We start from the raw sequence: 20235 nt of genomic DNA, 5'->3' as shown, positions 1-20235 counted from the left end.
ACTTGTTAACATCAAATATGTTATCTTAAATGTTAACATCATATTTGTTAATAAATTTAAATATAATATTACCTCCGTAAATAGAATAAAATATATTTTAAATAAAATGAATTGTAATATAATAATAACATAAGAGCAAGGAACTCATGATCAAGTCTAAAGAAAATCATGTTTGTACATCAATACTAGAAGTTAAACCAGGGGAGCTGGTTAACGGAAAACAATTTCTAGAATACTAAGGATTATCCGTTTAAGAGAGAATTTGGCTTAAAATATAAATTGAACCTAACATGTGACGAGAAAGGGCGTAGTAGCATACTAGCATCATGTGTAGCTTTCACATGAGATTGCAGGCACGCACGCTTGCTTAAAAGCCGTTTTTTATTCCGTAGAAAAAGCAAGACCGCTTTACCCATCTTCTGAAGTAACATTGCGTGCTTGTGTTGAGTTTTCTAGTACTATAAAAGATGAAATAAAGAGATATTATTAAAATAAATTATTATTATTATTATTATTATAAACAAGACACAATTATAAGAGGTATTATTAAAAATTTACATCAAAACAGTGTCTGAACGGGGTCTCTGGGTCTCATTTGGAAAAGTTCCAGGATGGTTTTGAGCATAATTTCTGGCAGAGCATATAAGTTTTTTTTTGGTTTAACACAAAATATGAATAACTTCATTAATCAAAACATAACACCCCAACCCCAACTGACTATACAATCAGACTGAAAAATAAATAACATACTAAAAACAACCAGCTGGTTTGTTTCCCGATCGTTTAACACTTATAATTTAAAAATTCTTAAAATAAAAAATGAAATCAAAAATCTCCCGAGCGATCCAAATTGTACCAACATTACAGAATGCAACAACATCACAATTAACCTTGTCACATAAAAGCCATTGTTTTTTTTTTGATAATTATAAAAGCCATTGTTAGAACAGTGTTTAGAAAATCTCATCTCATAAAAGTGATATTGGAGGAGCGGCACGTCAGATACCAGCTACACACATGCGGAAAGTGTAAACCCAAATAGATGAACAATATTTAATTGCGAAAGGTTAGCTCTTGCAATAATTATCACTACGTGATATTTGAGGCTTGTTTTCCGGATCCCAAAACATCAATAAAATCATTCTTATTAGATCCAACATCAAATGAATACAAACATAATTAAACAAAAACATACAAAACACTCCAAGAAGAAAAAGACAAACTAAATATATTTTTCAAAAGGAGAGACACACAAACACCTGTAAATTTGGATTTTATTAAGAGAAAATCATCGAAGCCGAAAGAAAACAAAAGGATTGATTTTTTCCACCGAAAAAGAAACCACTAGAAATCTCTCAACTAACTTGAAAAAAAGACAAGACAAGATATAGGGGCCGTTTGAGTGAATTTAAAATAAATGTTTTTTGCTTAAAATAAAAAAGTAGAGTAAAAGTTAGAAGCAAGTTAAAACTTATAAGTGACTAAAGTGTTTGGGAAATAAGCAGAAGTTCTGAAACAAAACCTAGCATTCTTAGCTTTTTATAAGTGTTTCTTGACTTTTTATACAAACGGTACAAATAAGTGCTTCTAACTTATAAACCAGAAGCACGACTTTTAAGTCCGAAACAACCACCCCATGGCAGGCGGCTTTTAGAACTCTAGTTTTTGGGAGGGAGAGATATGATAGGTCTTAAATTCACATATTTGTGCATGTTGAATCAAAACAATTTACAAACATTTCCTAAATCAACAAAACAACACGATAACATTTAACCGATAATGCTGACATGACACTCACTCGAGCACAAAACAACCTAAACGACGTCGGCTTCTGAACCAAAACGGTCCAAGTTGCAAAACGTAATAGCTCACAACCCTGACTCACTCTCTCTCTCTACACAAATACAAAATGTAGAGAGAGAAAGCATATAAAGTGAGAGAGTACTACTACTAGCATATGCATAGCCTCCTAGCTCTGCTCACAGTTGTCTGTATCTATAACTATACATACACTGATACACACACATAATATTCACTTTTACTGTGTCAAAATTTAATCTTTTTAGAGAGAGAAAGTGAGAGAGAGAGAGACATTAGGCAGAGAAAGCAGGATTAAAGTTGCTGAAAATGTACTCTTCTCTTTAATCTTCTAGAGATCTTTTGTTGTGTGTGTGTGTGAAATTAGTGTTGATTTTTAAGTACATTTGGTTGATTTTGTTTGTATTGTTGTGTGTATAGGTGTAGCTAGGGTTTGTGATTGATGAGAGGTGGATGTGAGGGAGCTTAGCGATGGCTGCTTGGGATTTGGTGGGGTTAATCTTGGTGCTTCATCATGTGCTCATGGTTGCTGCTAATATGGAAGGTAGTTTTGAGTTTTTTTTTTTTTTTTTTATGTATTTATTATTTTTATATTTTATTGAATTGTGTGTGTTTGTATGTTGTTTATAGATTTGGGCTGGATGTTAATTAATGTGATGTTTGTGGCTTAAATGGTTTGTTTAATTGATGAAGAATCTTTGGGTGGTTGTAGAGTTGGAAGTAGTTGATTATATTTATGTTTGGTGATGGTGATGGTAATCCAGTGAGAAGGACTGCTAAATTGTTTAGTTTGCTGGAAATTTTGTGAACCATATGATGGTATAAAATAGGTTTTCTTCAGTCTATTTCCGCTGATTATCTACAATGGAAAGAGGAGAATTGGGTTTTCTGAACAAGGTTCAGTTGTTGGTGTGCCAGTGACAAGGGTAGTTGTTGATATTTGATATTTGTCTTTAGAAGGACAGATAATTAGGTGAAACCAGTGCCTACTTCCTGAGGTTGCAGCTACTGGTATCCCACGTATTTTTTGTTAGGTATAAGTTCCTAGGGTTGTACCAAGAATGATTGACGTCTAGATGACGAAATCGCGCTACCTTTGATTTTGAAATACTAGGTTGTAGTATCTTGATTAGCTGTTTGGATATCTTGTGGTAATTTCTTTAGGAGATGCAAACGGTCTTCATTTAATATGAGCCCTTGTGACTTGACAAAAGTATCTAGCATGTTTGATCATGAGGTAGCTAAAAAGTAGCGTGTTTGATTAAGCACATAATATTGTATTGGACCTATTGGCTATCAATGAAGTTTGATGCAAGTATATAGCTTGTATTATGCATGTGATGAGGATATATAAAAGAAGTAAAGAACATTCTCTCGTAGCATTCATTTTTCTCTTGCCTATAGTTAACGAGTTTTGTCACACATGACGTTGAAACTGGATGTGTCTGTTCTTCCATCGAAGTTTGGATTACCTGATTGATGCTCAACTTCTTCGTCAGCCTCTTCTTTCCGATTTTTCCCAAGATAAGATTCTTTAGTTAATAGTTATTGCTCTGACGGTTTGTGTGCATTTTAGGAATCTTACTCTGTTTTTTAACGGAGAAACGAAACCTACCTTTTTTCCTGTGTTCCCTTTTATGATATCACCAGCTTGGAGGCGTTTAGACTTTATCCACCTGAACTATTCATGTTTACCAGACAAGCTATCCGTTTTATTCAACACCCCCCCCCCCCCCCCCCCCCACCCCCCCACCCCCCCACCCCCCGCGCCAAAAGAAAGAAGTGCTGATGAACTGATATAATCCGTGTCTTATTATATTACGCATTGATGCTTCATGGAGCTAATATCTTAAGTTAAATTTCATGTATAAATATACCCTTCCTTTTTGTGATGGCAGTGGCCCCTCGTTTAATTAGCGTGCTTAATCATCTGATGGATACTGTATTCTCGGCAGATGATGCCATCAGATTATACCATTTGTTGTGCTTTGCAAAATAAAAAACCTCTATTTATGTTCATCTTTTTGGTAACAAGTAACTAATGGATGCACTATGTTGACAGGCGATGCATTACACAACTTACGAACTAGCTTGCAAGATCCCAACAATGTCCTGCAGAGCTGGGATCCAACCCTTGTGAACCCTTGCACATGGTTTCATGTGACATGTAACAATGAAAACAGTGTTATAAGAGTGTAGGTCACTTCCCTTATTAATTTTTTAGCAAGTTACGAAAATTTACTCAATTGAGCAGATGTCTCTTTAAATATTTTTCTTTAATTTCTTAGCTAAGCGGAGCATCTATCTTAAGTATCTCTACTGAATATAAGACATAATACATTTTTTTTAAAAATCTGTTAGAGTGTTTATTCCGCACCGCACACATATATCTTTTTTCTGGTAATTCAGACAACCTTTCTCCCGACGATAAAATAATATAAGATTAACTCCTTGAACTATTTTTTTTATTTTTCTTTCCTTTTTATGTTCTTTGCAGAAAGTTTCTTATGGTCTTTTGTGAAAAGTACATTCTATGATAATCTTTTGGCAACTCTTATAAATTTGTAATTATATATTCCACGTAGTTATAAGTTAGAAAAAGCTTCCTATTAATTTCAAGATAGAGGTTCATTTTTATAGCTTGGGCATCCATGAGTTTTTGAAAATGTCAGAAATTTTGTTGAGTTAGTTTTACTTACCAACTTTTATGGCGCCATGCAGTGATCTTGGGAATGCAGCATTATCTGGTCAATTGGTTCCTCTTGGCCAGTTGAAAAATTTACAATACTTGTAAGTCCATATCACTTGGAATGCTTTAGTTTTTATACAGCACAATGCTTTCTATATCTGTTAAAAGTGTGAAAAAGTTGACTTTCTAGCTTCAGCAGTTGTTCGGACTTCGGATAATATCTATGAAGCACTTAAAATGCTGGGCAATTTTTTATATATTATTTCAAATATTGTTAATTGGTACTACTCAATATGATAAACTGATTTAACCCCTCATGATTGATCTCAGTCCAATGTGCCCTCATTAGTCACATAATAAAATTGTGGATAGACCGAATATAACTTCTTTTCTTAAGGTCCAAAAAGAGCACTTAGCTACCTTGTCTAGCGCATAACGTCACAGTGGGTCAGTCATGGGCTATCCAGTTTGGGGAGGTTTTAATGAGCACTTATTTACCTTGTCTTTTAAACGTCTGAGGATGTTATTAAAGTCTGCATCATTCAGAGTTTAAAAAATTAGCACTTTCAGTTGTATTACGAATGGTACATGAAAGATACATATCTTAATGTTCCTATGCCTGTTTCTACATGTCTCTAATATTCTGTTATCTTTGTCATCTTAAAAATGGCACTGCTTAAAATGTGAGAAAGGTAGTCTTTCAATACCATTTCATGTATACCAGATAATATCATAATTTTTTAAATCATAAGTTGGGCCCTTAGAGTTTTCTCAGTATTGGTCTATTGATATTTTCCACCATTTAGAACTGTGTTGTCAGATGAAAATCTTGGACTTCCACAGAAGATCTTATAGTAAAAGTATTCTTTAGATCTTATGATGAAAGTTTTCATGTTGTGGCCTGTCCCAGAATTTTTTCAATCCCATGTCACATGTTTGTTGATCTGACTACTCACTGTTTATCGAAGAGTAACTATTTGTGAATTAAATGCTTTTTTTGTTCTTCATGCTTAGCATTATAAAGGTTTACGTCTGACTATGGTTTTTAACATGTTATAGTTTTGTACTGACAAGTTTAAAGTTTCTCTTGTTTACGAATTAAGAATATATATATATAAAACGCTTTAACTTTCTCTGTGGAAGGTGTTCGTACCTTTTTATATATATATATATATAGATACTCAGACTCTGCTGGCAATTATATCTTACGAACTTACGAGTATACAGAACTTGTATATGAGGTTTAGATGAGTGGCTGTAGTAGAACACCTTAAGCAAGAACTTAATCACGAGGTTTCAACCTTTTAACTTTCTTTTTAGATTTTTTCAAGTCTATGGAAAATTGTACCTCATGATCGTGGTTTCTTTCCATAAACTTTCCATATAAGTCCATTTCTTGACGTTTTCATGTAAGCTGTTGACGAGTGATTATTAGCGGTTCTTTCAATAATAATAATAATGTGTCTCACTTTGATGAGGCCCGTACTTGTTCTTGCACCTTGCACTTAACCTTGATCCTCCTGTCATCTTGATTGTCATAGTCTACTAACCGAGTTGAACATGGTTTATCATGTCTTTTGAGGTAACAATGTAGCTTGCACCTCTGTCCTTGATATAGGTTTAAGGCTTGCACCTCCCACTAGCCTTTTGTTGTTTTATTCACAGTTCACACACCTACTAACACTGTTCACCTCTAGTCTTATGTCCTCAAATAGTAAGAAGTTTCTTTCGTATAATAGTGGATGAATGATTTAAGAAATGGTGAATCAAATTATTGTGTTATTGTGTTTGTACTTTGGAATTAAATGAGTTGCTGAATATTGTTGCTGCTTATCGTTGTCAAGGCTTTGCCAAGGAAGGCGATTAGTAATGAGTGGGCATCCAAGCGCCTTTATCTTGAAGGGGCGGGCGGCACGTTGTGGATTCTGGGTGTCCATTAGAGGGCATTATCTATATATATATTGATTATTTATTAGAATATAAATCAACTACTATATTTTTCTTTGTAATGTTTATATAGAAATCCCACTCGTAAACTTGACGAATACCATTGAAGTATTTGAACCTTATTAATTAGTAGTGTCAGGTTTAAAATCAAACTCATTTAATTTTACTTTAAAAAATAATTCTATATGAATCGTAACAGTATAAATATATTAAATTACATGTATGTGTGCCTATATATAGCTGAACGTCTAATAGACTCCTAGACAGCTGCTCTTACTGCCTAGGCGTCCAGGCAGTTCACTGATGCTTTGGCTCGCCTTTACACCTTGACAAATACGGGGTTCTTATGACATTGTTGGGGATCCCTATCACTGGATTCCTGTTTTGCTGACCCTCTGTTCAATTGATTTTCATTGATGTAGTATTACTAGTTTTATAAATATTCTTTATTGCAATAATTTAACTGGAGTTTAACAATGACAGGGAGCTTTACAGCAATAACATAAGTGGACCAATTCCTAGTGATCTTGGGAATCTGACAAATTTGGTGAGCTTGGACCTATACATGAATAGCTTCTCTGGACCTATACCGGACACATTAGGAAAGCTTACAAGGCTAAGATTCTTGTATGACTACAAATCTTCACTAGTTTTTAACTTAATGCAATTTGATTATCCTTTCAAGTGATTGATTATATCACAAATTACTGGATAGGCGTCTCAACAACAACAGCCTCTCTGGTCCAATTCCAATGTCACTGACTAATATTACAACTCTTCAAGTCCTGTAAGTATTCCGACCTTTCCAGATAATTTTGTTGAGGTGGATGTTTCAATTTTAATACTAAATATGTTCATCAGGGATTTATCAAACAATCGGCTATCAGGACCAGTACCGGATAATGGCTCATTTTCTTTGTTTACACCTATCAGGTTTAATGCTAGTAATATCTTTAATATTATGGTTCTTACTTCTACTGCGAAAGCTATGATAATATTTGTTTCTCATTCCTATATTACCACTTTCGCAGTTTTGCCAATAATTTGAATTTATGTGGACCCGTAACTGGGAGGCCCTGCCCTGGATCTCCCCCATTTTCTCCACCACCTCCGTTCATCCCACCATCAACAGTACAGCCTCCAGGTGATTTAGTTTTTATATTAATTCCCGTAATTAATTTTATGACTGTAAAAATTGGTGTTAATTTCACCAGTTGCGAATAAAGTAGTTTTCCTTCTTTCTCTGTCTTATTATTATGAAGGACAAAATGGTCCCACTGGAGCTATTGCTGGGGGAGTAGCTGCTGGTGCTGCTTTACTGTTTGCTGCACCTGCAATGGCATTTGCATGGTGGCGGAGAAGAAAACCGCGAGAACATTTCTTTGATGTGCCAGGTTAGTCCTGTAAATAGATATCTATTGAAGCGCTTACTGTCTGTGGACTTTGTTTTCACTGTTATTAGTTAACTTCAGCTGAAGAGGACCCAGAAGTGCACCTTGGTCAACTGAAGAGGTTTTCTCTGCGAGAATTGCAAGTCGCAACGGATACTTTTAGTACCATACTTGGAAGAGGTGGATTTGGTAAGGTGTATAAGGGACGCCTTGCTGATGGCTCACTTGTAGCAGTTAAAAGGCTTAAAGAAGAACGAACACCAGGTGGCGAGCTGCAGTTTCAAACAGAAGTGGAAATGATTAGCATGGCTGTGCATCGAAATCTTCTGCGTCTACGTGGTTTCTGCATGACACCTACAGAGCGGCTTCTTGTATATCCATACATGGCTAATGGAAGTGTTGCGTCATGTTTAAGAGGTATCTCAGTTACAATTCACCATAACTTGCAAGGAGTTTGTTTGATTAAAAATAAAATATAACTCCCTACACTATGTTAAGGTGTTATAATTTCTGAGCAGATCTTATTTCCCATTGCAAGATACCAGTTATCATTGTTTTTTCTGTAATTGATACCGGTTATATTTCTTTCTTGTATTTTGTTATATGCAAGGATTTCGAGTCTAATAAGTTATCAAAGTGGATGCTATGTTTATTCTGCAATTGAATTCTTGCTTCATGTGCCAAAATATATATGATTCAACTTTGAATCTTTTTATAATATACTGTTTAAAGTAAGTTGTTTACTTTCATAATTAATAAGTTTCTTAAATTTGAAATTGGCTAGTGAGCTTTACCGACATATACTACACCTTTCCTATGGCCTTGTATAAATCGTCCCAGTTACTTTATTATTTGACTGCTCTCTGAATTTTTCTCTGAATTTTTGATCTCTACATTGTGATGTTTTGTTTTTACAAATGTAGAGCGTCAGCCATCAGAACCTCCCCTTGATTGGCCAACTAGGAAGAGGATTGCACTAGGATCTGCTAGGGGGCTTTCTTATTTGCATGACCATTGCGATCCCAAGATTATCCATCGCGATGTAAAAGCTGCAAATATATTATTGGACGAAGAATTTGAGGCTGTTGTAGGTGATTTTGGGTTAGCTAGGCTCATGGATTACAAGGATACCCATGTTACGACTGCTGTAAGGGGTACCATTGGGCACATAGCTCCCGAGTACCTCTCGACTGGAAAGTCATCAGAGAAGACCGATGTCTTTGGTTATGGGATAATGCTCCTAGAGCTCATTACTGGACAGAGGGCTTTTGATCTTGCTCGCCTTGCGAACGATGATGATGTTATGTTGTTGGATTGGGTATGTGTCCCGGGTGTTCCTTTGGTTAATTATTTCACATATTAGTGCTTACTACTTTGTTGTGGCCCTTTGTTTTTATTTCCTGCCTGTATTTGATTCTTAGTCATGTTATGCATATTGACCTGCTTTGCAATGTCTTTTAGGTTAAAAGCCTTTTGAAAGAGAAAAAGTTGGAGATGCTGGTCGATCCTGACCTGCAGAACAATTACATTGACACAGAAGTTGAGCAGCTTATTCAAGTAGCATTACTCTGTACCCAGGGTTCGCCAATGGAGCGGCCTAAGATGTCAGAGGTAGTCCGAATGCTTGAAGGTGATGGCCTTGCAGAAAAGTGGGACGAGTGGCAAAAAGTTGAAGTCATCCATCAAGACGTAGAATTAGCTCCACATCGAACTTCTGAATGGATCCTAGACTCGACAGATAACTTGCATGCTTTTGAATTATCTGGTCCAAGATAAACAGCGGTATAAAATGTGAATGAAATTAATATTTTTTATGGTTTTCTCAACCTTTCCACCCATCCTTTGCCAACATCTCTGTAATTTTATTAAGTTTTTACGTGTTGCTTTAGAAAATGATCTTCCCATCTATTGTCATGTTGTAGTTGCCTTAGCAGGTTCTTTTAGTGCATAAGATGTTTGGATAGCAGGTTTTAGGTTTGCTGATTGCTCCACAAGTGAATGAAAACCCCTGGTAGAGTAACAGAGTTCGTGATTGAATCTTATTTTTTTCAGTGATAGATTAGATGCTTGTGGCGAGTCCAGTTTGACATTGTTTTTCTCCACCCAAAAGGCAAAAATTGTGTTATCTTTGTGCAAATAATTTCCATAAACCATTTAAAAATTTATTATTGAAATCATGTAAACAAAATTAACATGAATTTCCATCCAAATTTAACAGGGACACATTGTTTTAAAATTTCAATTGTAATTACTTTTTTAATCATTTTACATGTTAATTCAGATCTTGTAACAATGTTGGACTTTGATATGCGGGAATGACATAGATCAAAATAGACAGGACATTGAAGCGGGAATAACATAGATCAATGTATACATATACAGATATACTTTATCAAAATTGAATCAATTAGTCATTTAATCAAAATAATCCGGACAAATACAACGAAAATAAAATGAAAACAAAAACAAGAGTTATATTTTTAAGAAGAGAAAAAGTATATTGTTTTAAATTTTTATTCTATTTCATCATATGAAAAATGCTTAAACTATGCAGGTCCTTTCTCAAAGCCTGTGGCCTAAAATGATGCACACATGACAACAGACGCGTTGTGCTAAAAAAAATAAATATCAAATTGGCGAAAATTTCAAACGAAAATTTGACATCCTCGCGCCCATCTCTCTCTCTAGAAAACCCTAGCTCTACCGATCCCAAAACTCAGCTTTATATCTACGCATATATAAACTTGCCTTGCTTCTCGCTGCGCTATATATTATCTCCTATCCAATTCAATTGAATCTGTATAATTACACAAATTAATATTGTCTACTCATTATACATACATACATTCACATCTCTCTGTATTTCAATTTACAATTCAGTGATGAGGAAAGGGGCCAAGAGAAAGGCGACTCAGAAAGACCAAGCGGTAGAGAAGAAAGAGGTGGTCAAAGCTAAGCGCACTAGGGTTCCTAAGCCTGTTTCTCCCCCTGATTACTTCCCTGAAAAGCGTAATTTGGTACTCTCTCTCTCTCTCTCTCTCTCTCTCCCTCTCCCTATGTTCTTGCCACATATATGTGTGTTTGATGTATTATGTATGTGTTTGTACAATTATGTTTTGGAGGTTTGAACAAATTATAGATTTGATTATGATATGTTTCTGTTCTGCAGGGCAATAATTTGGATGACTAGAATTTTATTAAATTATGTTACAGTGTGTATATACGCGTTTGTTTAAGTTTAGGTATTTTAGCTGCTTGTAGATTTGATTATGTTGCGGAAGTTGAACAATTAGCATCATTTAAAAATATTTTTTCTGTTTGTATAAGTACAGGTCTTTTCGCAAGTTATAGATTTGATTATGATATCTTTCTATTCTGTTGAGGTGAAGGTTGAATAGTTAAGAGACAAAATCATCTTTCTGTTTGTATAAGTATTGATGTTTCCACAAGTTATGGATTTGATTATGATATCTTTCTATATTGTTTGGGTTTTAGTTGAATAGTTAAGAATGGTTACCACTGTGTATTGCTCGATTATATTCTGTGCCTATTTGTTTATTATCATGTTTCTATTTTTGGCTCGGGTTGATGCAAACAAATTGTTTTATAAAAAGATTCTCCAGTAAAATAGCAATAAACATCTATGGTATTATCGGTGTCTGTATTTATCTCGTTGAAGCATTTTTGTAAAAGTTATTTTATAGCACATACACCTTCTATATAATTTATCATATTACTAAACACATTAATGTAGCTAAATAAAGAGTTTGGTGTAGAGTATGTTTTATAGAATCATGGTTAGTTTTAATCATCATGTCTAGTCAAGTTATGACATGAGTCATGACCTCAAAACATGCACTTGGATCTTTTTCGCACTACATGCCATGTAACAAATTAGTGATATTTATTTGCCATATGGTGTAGAAGTTAGCCCTGGCGCCCATTTTTTCTCACCTCACGGGGTTTTCATTAAAAAGATTGTAGATATTGATCAGCAGTTTCATTTGTTTTGTTTTTTTAAAAATTGCTCTGTACTGCTCACTTATTTACTTCTATCACTTTGCTGTTGTTCTCTACCTCTCTGTACCATACTTAAAAACTGCATTTAGGAGGTGTAATTTACCTATCTACTTGAGATCTTTTTCAATTTTGTACGGAGTCCAAAGACCTAAAGAAGGGAATTGCACTACGATAAGATAATATTTGAAGATGTATTCCATTAGTGGTTAGGGCAAGGACAGTAATTTGTAAAAAAAAGGGGCTATATTGCTACCAATCCCTAAACCCAGTTAAAGGTGTGTTTTTCCAAGAATCACATGCATATAAAGATCCATACTTGTACCAACAAAAAATTATTGTTTATATTGAAAACTAAGCATACGTCCACAAGTGGTGAGAATATAATTTCCTGCAGCATTGAAAGGAATTATGTTTACAAAACAACATTCCTGGTGAAGTATTTGAGCTTCTTGGGATACATCCCGTGTCTAGTAAAATTTTAGATCGTCTACTTAATATTGAGCTGATAATTGATTAATGGACGAACGATTGCATAATTTTGTTGCTAACTGTGAGCTGTTTTACAGGAAGATTTATGGCAGCAGGTTTTCCCTGTTGGAACTGAGGTCTGCTCTTGAGTTGCCTGACCTTTAGTCTTCTCTTTCTAAGTATTTTGTAAGCTACGCTATTGAGTCATTTGCTTTTTTTATTCTATCTAACTATTCTTCCTTTTTACCAGTGGGATCAACTTGACCTTGTTTATCAGTACAAGTGGAATTTCTCTAATCTCGAGGTGAGTTTTGAGTCCCTTGTATCTACCTTGGCAGATACCTAATGTTTTTGTTTGCTTTATTTAGAAGCTTACAATATACTTTTCTTTGGCCAGAATGCATTTGAGGAAGGCGGAGAACTATTTGGGAAGAAAGTCTATCTCTTTGGTTGTACAGAACGTGAGTTATTACCACATATACATCATCTCTTCCTATCATTTGGAATATGCTCACGCTTCAGTTTGTGCCCAACTGTTCTTGCATCCCTTCCCTTATTTATGACTATTTGAGAACTTACAGCTACTTTGTTATTGTTGCAGCTCAATTGGTCTTTTTTGAGGGTCAAGGAAAAGTGACAGTCATACCTGTAGTGGTTGCTGTAAGATGCTTGTCTTTACTTGTTTGTTAAAGTGGATTATGCAATTATAGATTTTATGATATTAATAGTGATGATAGTTAAACCTCTTTTGATGCTTAGTTTTTCATGAGTAGAAAAGAGTTTCCGACGATTTAGTCTATTTTTTTTTTTTTTTTTGAAAACTAAAAGTAGTGAAAATTTAAAATGCTTTTTGCAGACACTTAAAATTTTGTGACAAATACAGGATATTAGTGTAGAAGTAAAATAGTAGCTTTTCTGGACTTGCAAGCCTATGATTATATTCATAGTGTAGTATAATTTACATTATTATATTAGATCGTAAAATATGTCAGAAATTCCTTTGCAGCTACTGCCATATTCAGTCCTTGAACAGACTGAAATATCTTAAAAGTCATACTCCCTCTGTCCCTTTGATTTCTATACACTTTCCTTTTCTGGATGTTCCACTCAATTCTATACATTTCAAAACTTTACTAAAATAGTGACCTTTCATGATATAAAAGTCTCAACCACCCACTACTTTCAACCACTTTTCCAAATCTCTTAATTAAATATTGATGGGTCCTGCCACTTTACCCACTTTTCTCTCTTTCCCGCTACTTTATCTTACTATACACTTTTCTTAATCTCCGTGTCCAATCCAAACGTATATATCTCTGAGGGACAGAGGGAGTAGCATACTAGTGAAACAAAAATAATTAATGTTTGTCACTGATTCTGTTAATCAAAATCCCACCTTTTTAGTACTGTACCTGAAAGTGATAGTCATTTTTCTTTGCCATGAAATTCTTAAAAGCCACCAATTCATGTTTCTCGAACTTACTGCTTTGAGGCTATAAAGATGTGTAGTGCTGCTAAGTTAAACAACTTTTAATACCTACATCCCTCCCCTTCTTTCCCCTTCTTATAATATTACAGGTTGATTCTCCCTTTCCACCTTCTGATAAGATAGGCATCAACTCAGTCCAGAGGGAGGTTGAAGAAATTATTCCAATGAAGCAAATGAAAATGGACTGGGTTCCATACATACCATTAGAAAACAGGTCTTAAACATGTTCTCTTTGCCTTTTCTATTCATGTTATTTAGGATTTTCTATACCTGGTTTTTGAATCAATTCTTACACCTAAAATTGTTTTTTTACAGAGACTCTCAGGTTGAACGATTGAAGTCTCAAATCTATATTTTGAGCTGTACCCAAAGAAGGTAGTATTCCTTTCCAGTGCTGTTGTGTGCTCTTTGTCGTCTCCTATTAGGAGTTAAAGTTGGCTAGTTCTGCTGTTATCCTTGATAACATGCCTAATTTTGTATAGAGTAGTCAATTAGACTAAACAGAAGCATATATGCATCGGACTTTTTTTAAATTGTTATTAGATTTACAGTTTCACAAGGACTTGAGGAATGACGGATTAACATGAATTACCACGCTCCCTTAGTTTGTGGCAGTTCTTGTTCTATAATACTCTTTCGTTTAATTAATATGCTCTAAATACCTTTTAGTGAGTTCTACTCCTGGGTTTTGTGGCTAATCACACCACATTTGTTGTGCAGGGCTGGCTTGAAACAGATGAAGTTAGATCGTGTGAAAAAATTTGAGTACTGCTTACCATGTGAGTGATCAAGTATATTATGACTTAATGTTTGTGATATCCTTTTTTTATTTATGGTTAAAGAGCTGTGCTTAATTTATGAATAAGAGTTTATAAGGTTATTTAAGTAGGCTATGCTAAATGAGAGATTGATGACTTCTGTTAGCACCAGATGACTAATATTATATAGCATTTGGGCTTTTGTTCGAAGTTATATGATTTCTGTAAGCATAGGTGTTTTTAGTTGCTGTTTTATTCTATTATTAAATCTTGCTTCTGTATATAGCTAATACATTTATTTGGTGCCCTAAAGTCCTTGTTCTGGGTAGAATTGTAAGAAAGTCATGTTGATCCTGTATACAGTATACACATGTGATCTAGCTCAGTTTGTTATGATATGATTATAGTGCAAGTTTACCAGCCTTGTTTGGTTAGTTACAAACATCTATGTATGATTTGTGTTTTGCTTGATAAATGTTCAAATAACAAAGTTTGCGAACATTATAATGATTTTAGCTTGAGTTTGTTGCAATGTGACCTTTAATTAACTTTGACACGATAAAAGTTTTTTTTTTTTATATGTGCTTTTAAGGTCAAGAGATAGGTTTAGGCCGGTATTAGAGTTTGTTCATGAACATCTACTTGAGCTGTTCATGATTATCTATTCCAGTCTGGGTTTTGTTTCAAGCTTAAAAATGACTTCTAGTAAATTCATTTATTGAATTGAACTACATCATTTGTATTTTAAAATTTTAACAGGAACTAATTTTAATGGATCAAAATCTCATATACATGTTACAACATAAAACCTTTCCTGCCTGCTAAATGCTAATTGTAACCTATAAAACATTTTAGCTCAACACCTTCCTGATATATAAACCTGACGGTTATTTTTATGTGCAGATTTCTATCAGCCATTCAAGGAAGATGAACTGGAACAGAGCACCATTGTGCCAATCATATTTCCTGCAGAACCAAAGCCGGTATTATTTTTTTACAGTTATTTTTTTTTCCCCTTCTAGGACAAACTATATATCCTATTTTCTTACACTGAACTCCTAGTGTAATTTTTACTTGATTAGTAGTCAACATAATGTTTATCTGTTTCAAAGATATTCACCACATGTATATCAACTATTTTAAGAAAAGTAAATGTCTTTGAGACAGGGGGATCTAGAGAGACTATAGTTCCTTAATATTTGGTCCAAATATTAAATCAGGTTTTCCCAGTTTGAATATTCTTAAAAAGTGATAACTGAGCACGATTGGATAGCCCAAGTGGTGGGTTTATCCTCTGTTGTCCCGGGAGACCCGGGTTCGACTCTGGCTCACCCGAAAAGTATTAGAACAGATACTAAATTTGTAAGGCATATAAGCCTGCATTGTCAAAAAAAAAAAAAGTGATAACTAAGCTCCAAATTTACTAGATTCAACATCCCTAGTTCATTGTAGGTGTGAAGTACTCATTCATGTAATGTTGTATATTGGAGCTTAATTATTGATTTCTTTCCTTCATGATATATATCTAACTTGACTAATTTTTTCAGGTCTTCACTGAGTTTGATTGGGAGTTTGATGAAGTTGAGGTGTGTAAATACATTTATCCTTATTCTTTTTTAATACTCATTTTGCCATGATTAGTAATTTGTGACTCTGTGATAATTTGTTGTCTTACATCATAATAAAGTATTTTCATTTATTAATACTCCTAGCATGTTACCAACTGCATAGTGCATTCTAGTCAGAACTTTGTTCTAATACCTGCTAATGTACAACTGGTAAAAGACTAGCACTTTTGAGCAATGGATTTCAAGGGATTATGTTTGTATAAATTAGGATCACATGTGTAGTCTAATTACAAGTTTTAACCTGCAGGAGTTTACTGACAAGCTTATTGAAGAGGAAGAACTAACTGCTGATCAGAAGGATGCCTTCAAGGTGAACTTTTATTATAATATTTGCAATGGTCTTTTTCCATTGGACCTTACATGTGAGATTTTAACTTGTTGTTTTGATTTTCCAGGATTTTCTTAAGGAGAAAGTTCGAGAAGCAAAAAAAGCAAATCGAGAGGTAAAATTTTAAGATAGTAGGAAGTTGTTGTCATTCTTGTTTTACTTGACTGATGTAAGATTATTCCTCCTCTCAGGCAAGGGAAGCCCGGAAGAAGGCAATAGAAGAAATGAGTGAGGAGACCAAGACTGCATTTGAGAAAATGAAGTTTTACAAATTTTACCCTGTGTCTTCATCTGATACTCCTGATGTGTCTGATGTTAAAGTAAGATGTTTTTCCTTTTACTTAAAAAGTTTTCCTTATTTCCCAGAGATTGCATAATTAATTGAGTTGGAGACTTGTCATTCTGATTTCTGACCATCCGTATGTTGCTGTTTTTCTTTTGGCCTCGCAGTCTCCATTTATAAACCGGTATTATGGGAAGGCACACATAGTTCTTTGATCCAGTACTGAAGGATTAACGGTCCTCTGCTCAAGGGCATTTTCGATATAGTTTATCTGTTATGTGCAGTTGCCGACTTGGGCTGCACTGAGTTTACTACCAATTTTAAGACTCCTCAGCTATCCTTTTGGAAATTCAAGACTAGGTGGTGTAAATCCTTAGGCAGAAAGAGATGAGCAATTTTACTTTCTTTGTCTTTATACATTTGGATGTATGGGTAGGAAATAGTTGAGGTTGCTTGTATTGGAAAATGATTAATAGGCTTATGTAATTGTTATCATGTGCACTAGTGATACCCAAATTTTGTATGTTCTCCAAAATGTTACAACTCCTTGAATGTGTTTTTTTTTTCAGTTTCTGTAATGTCGTAGAAAGAAACATTGTAGGAATTTAAATATATTCATTTGTCAGTTTCACTTAGTCTTATGCCTCGACTCACTTTTCATGGATGAACTTTACCGAGGAACCCATAGAATTCTGGTGCATTGGAGTCTCACCAATATTTGCATTCTTACTTCGGCTTTGTTTATTATTTGCTTGCTGGGGTGTCATTCTTACTTCGGCTTTGTTTATTATTTGCTTGCTGGGGTGCTCCTACGACTGCACGCCTGCCTTGGAGGGAAAAGTATTAGAAATAAGCATTTTTAATATCAGACTTTGTAGTCCTCATATTTACATTAAAAGAATAGGAATAATATGTACATGAAAAATATTAAAACAAACCATTTTTGTGATGCTAAACATCGTATGAAGGAGGCTTAAAGTTGGATTAAACATAACAATCTGGATGGATGTTTTGACAGAATGTGATTACCTTATTGTCGTTAATGATTTCTCCTTATGGTCGGGTTCATTTAGAGTATAAGATTTTGATGGCCGAATTTATTATTATTATTTTTTTTTGCATTTTGTAAAACAGTCTGCTAATAAAATTGCACACTCTTTGACATGAGTTTTTCTATTTGAGGCTGACTGTAGATTCGGTGGGGATAATCTGTCCTCTGATGTTGCATCCATAGTCTTGGATGACATGCACAGATAGCTAGATTGCTGACATATGCTCTAATAAATTTATATCAATCCATCCACTGATCAACTATCTTTTAACCAAGTCCAAGTCCCCGGCAGGCAGCAGCATATAATTGTTGGGGAGCCATTAACCAGCACATAACACCTGCACCGTTGAATCACTTCATGAACGTTCATGATTTAAAAAAATTCCGCACGTACAACGCTTAAAAATCGCTGTACGCGCTTAAAAACCGTTGTACGTGTAGCGTAGAACGCTTTTTTAACCGTTGTACGTGTAATTTTTTTTACGCGGACATCCTTTTTTAAAGCCCTGTAAGCACAGAATGTTCAAAAAACATATATATATATAAGCGGGCTGCAGAACATTTTGTCTCGATGATGTGATAGGGGAAGGGGAGTGCAAGCTGTTCTACTTTGCTGGACAAGAAACCACCTCAAACGTGTTGTCTGGACCTTGATTTTACTCGGCATTCATCAGAACTGGCAAGCTCGTGCCAGAGAAGAGGTTCTTCAAGTAATAGGCAATCAAGGACAACCCGATTCTGATCATCTTAACCGCCTCAAAGTCGTAAGTAGCATCAATCCTTCAAATCCACTCAAAATGTTGATATATATGATCATTTAACAATCCAATCCGTAAACTCAATTTTTTGCAGATTTCAATGATTATAAAGGAGGTACTAAGGCAATATCATCATTCATCCAGCACACACACTGACAAGGAAGGTACACGAAACTATAACTTTAGGCGATCTAACATTAGCATCAGGGGTCGAAGTTTCTCTGCCTGTCTTGCTAATACATCACGATACAAAAGTTTGGGGCGCAGATGCAAAAGAATTCAACCCTGAAAGATTTGCCAACGGAGTGTTGAAGGCAACAAACAATAATCAGGCAGCCTCCTGCCCTTTCGGAATGGGACTAACAACTTGCATTGGACAAAACTTTGCAACACTGGAAGCTAAACTAGCTCTTGCTACCATTTTACAACACTTCTCCTTTGAGCTTTCGCCAACCTATACACATGCCCCAGCTACACTCATAAATCTTCAACCACAACAGGGAGTTAAATTTATAATGACCAAAGTTTAGTTGCTCCCTCCGCCCTGAGTTGTATACGCAGGGGGAGCGGCACATACTTTAATTCTTCTCTAAAGTATACTTCTATAACTTATTTTTAAATTATTTTTTTTCTGGATAAAAATTTAACTATTAAATTTTTATTCAGGAAAAAAAAATCTTAAAAAGAAGTATAGAATTTTATTTTAGAAAAGTATTAAAGTGCGTGCCAAATAGTGAACGTATATAATTAAAGTGGACAGAGGGAGTACTGAGTTGTCATATGTACAACAGTTCAGCAGATCATGAACTGATTCACTTTGTAGACTTCAATCGTCATCACTTTGATCTTTGTATGTACAGTTAATGAAATGCCTCAGAGGCATCCATGTAATATTATCAACCTAGCTAGCAAAGAGTTTTTTGAACATTCTGTTTTAAGCGCTATACGGGTAAAAAAAATTACGGCGGAAAATTTTTAAATCAGGGCCGTCCATGAAGTGATCCAACGGTGCAAGTGTTGTGTGCTGGTTAATGGCTCCCCAGCAATTATATGCTGGGGACCTGGACCCTTAATCCAGATGAGTACCCTCATTCCAGTTATAATTCTGGTTTCTGGAGGAAGCTGTGGAATTTAAAGGTTCCACCGAAGGTTAAAAATCTGTTAATGCAGAACCTATCATGCAGGCGCTGCTCACATAGTCACATGTTTCTTTTCAAAGGCATGCTGGAAGCAGTTGGGTATGAGTATTAATAAGGATGTTCAGGATGATACGATGTGGCTGGCAACTCTATTTAATAATCGTAAAGGAGAAGACATTCATAGGGTATAAATGTATAATGGTAGCTTGGTCGATATGGAGGTGTAGAATGAGCTAGTGTGGAACCAAAAAGGTATGGAAGTACTGGATGTAGTAGAATCAGCTAAACTAGTCCTTAATCAGTGAAATTTTGTTCGTTTGACAGCTTTTTGTGGTTCACGACTCCATTGGATGGCGCAGAGAACTGGAGGAAACCAACAGTAGAAAGTAGAAACGATTAAGGTCATGCTGATGCTGCAATTTTCAGTCCTAATTGCTACAACTCATTCGTGGCAAGAGATTCAAGTAT

The 20235-nt window shown here is 35.0% G+C and overlaps 2 protein-coding genes across 2 annotated transcripts; both read left to right on the top strand.

The window, feature by feature from the left end:
- The first annotated feature begins 1890 nt into the window (after nt 1–1890).
- On the top strand, nt 1891–9882 carry LOC108218964 (somatic embryogenesis receptor kinase 2). Its single transcript, XM_017392160.2, has 12 exons — nt 1891–2129; nt 2239–2362; nt 3881–4013; nt 4540–4608; nt 6938–7081; nt 7170–7241; nt 7316–7387; nt 7486–7598; nt 7717–7848; nt 7927–8262; nt 8769–9163; nt 9307–9882. Exons 2-12 carry the CDS (start codon nt 2290–2292, stop codon nt 9619–9621), a joined length of 1854 nt encoding a protein of 617 aa, XP_017247649.1. The 5' UTR covers nt 1891–2129; nt 2239–2289; the 3' UTR covers nt 9622–9882.
- Nucleotides 9883–10435: 553 nt separating this feature from the next.
- LOC108215970 (protein HEAT INTOLERANT 4) lies at nt 10436–17454 on the top strand. The gene is made up of 14 exons (XM_017388613.2): nt 10436–10862; nt 12432–12470; nt 12584–12637; nt 12731–12794; nt 12935–12993; nt 13912–14036; nt 14138–14197; nt 14543–14601; nt 15484–15563; nt 16128–16166; nt 16456–16518; nt 16604–16651; nt 16728–16856; nt 16987–17454. Exons 1-14 carry the CDS (start codon nt 10728–10730, stop codon nt 17032–17034), a joined length of 1002 nt encoding a protein of 333 aa, XP_017244102.1. The 5' UTR covers nt 10436–10727; the 3' UTR covers nt 17035–17454.
- The last annotated feature ends 2781 nt before the right edge of the window (nt 17455–20235 follow it).

The sequence above is a fragment of the Daucus carota genome, chromosome 4 (assembly GCF_001625215.2).
Source record: "Daucus carota subsp. sativus chromosome 4, DH1 v3.0, whole genome shotgun sequence".
Lineage (NCBI taxonomy): Eukaryota > Viridiplantae > Streptophyta > Magnoliopsida > Apiales > Apiaceae > Daucus > Daucus carota.
This window is presented reverse-complemented; position numbering and strand designations above follow the sequence as displayed.

What these genes read in the sequence shown, in the direction of transcription:
- LOC108218964 (XM_017392160.2), top strand. Translation starts at nt 2,290, where the DNA reads ATGGCTGCTTGGGATTTGGTGGGGTTAATCTTGGTGCTTCATCATGTG. An exon ending in ATTACAACTCTTCAAGTCCT is followed by an intron (nt 7,242 to 7,315) that starts GTAAGTATTCCG and finishes TATGTTCATCAG; the next exon opens with GGATTTATCAAACAATCGGC. An exon ending in ATCAACAGTACAGCCTCCAG is followed by an intron (nt 7,599 to 7,716) that starts GTGATTTAGTTT and finishes ATTATTATGAAG; the next exon opens with GACAAAATGGTCCCACTGGA.
- LOC108215970 (XM_017388613.2), top strand. Translation starts at nt 10,728, where the DNA reads ATGAGGAAAGGGGCCAAGAGAAAGGCGACTCAGAAAGACCAAGCGGTA. An exon ending in GGAATTTCTCTAATCTCGAG is followed by an intron (nt 12,638 to 12,730) that starts GTGAGTTTTGAG and finishes TTCTTTGGCCAG; the next exon opens with AATGCATTTGAGGAAGGCGG. An exon ending in TCTCTTTGGTTGTACAGAAC is followed by an intron (nt 12,795 to 12,934) that starts GTGAGTTATTAC and finishes TTATTGTTGCAG; the next exon opens with CTCAATTGGTCTTTTTTGAG.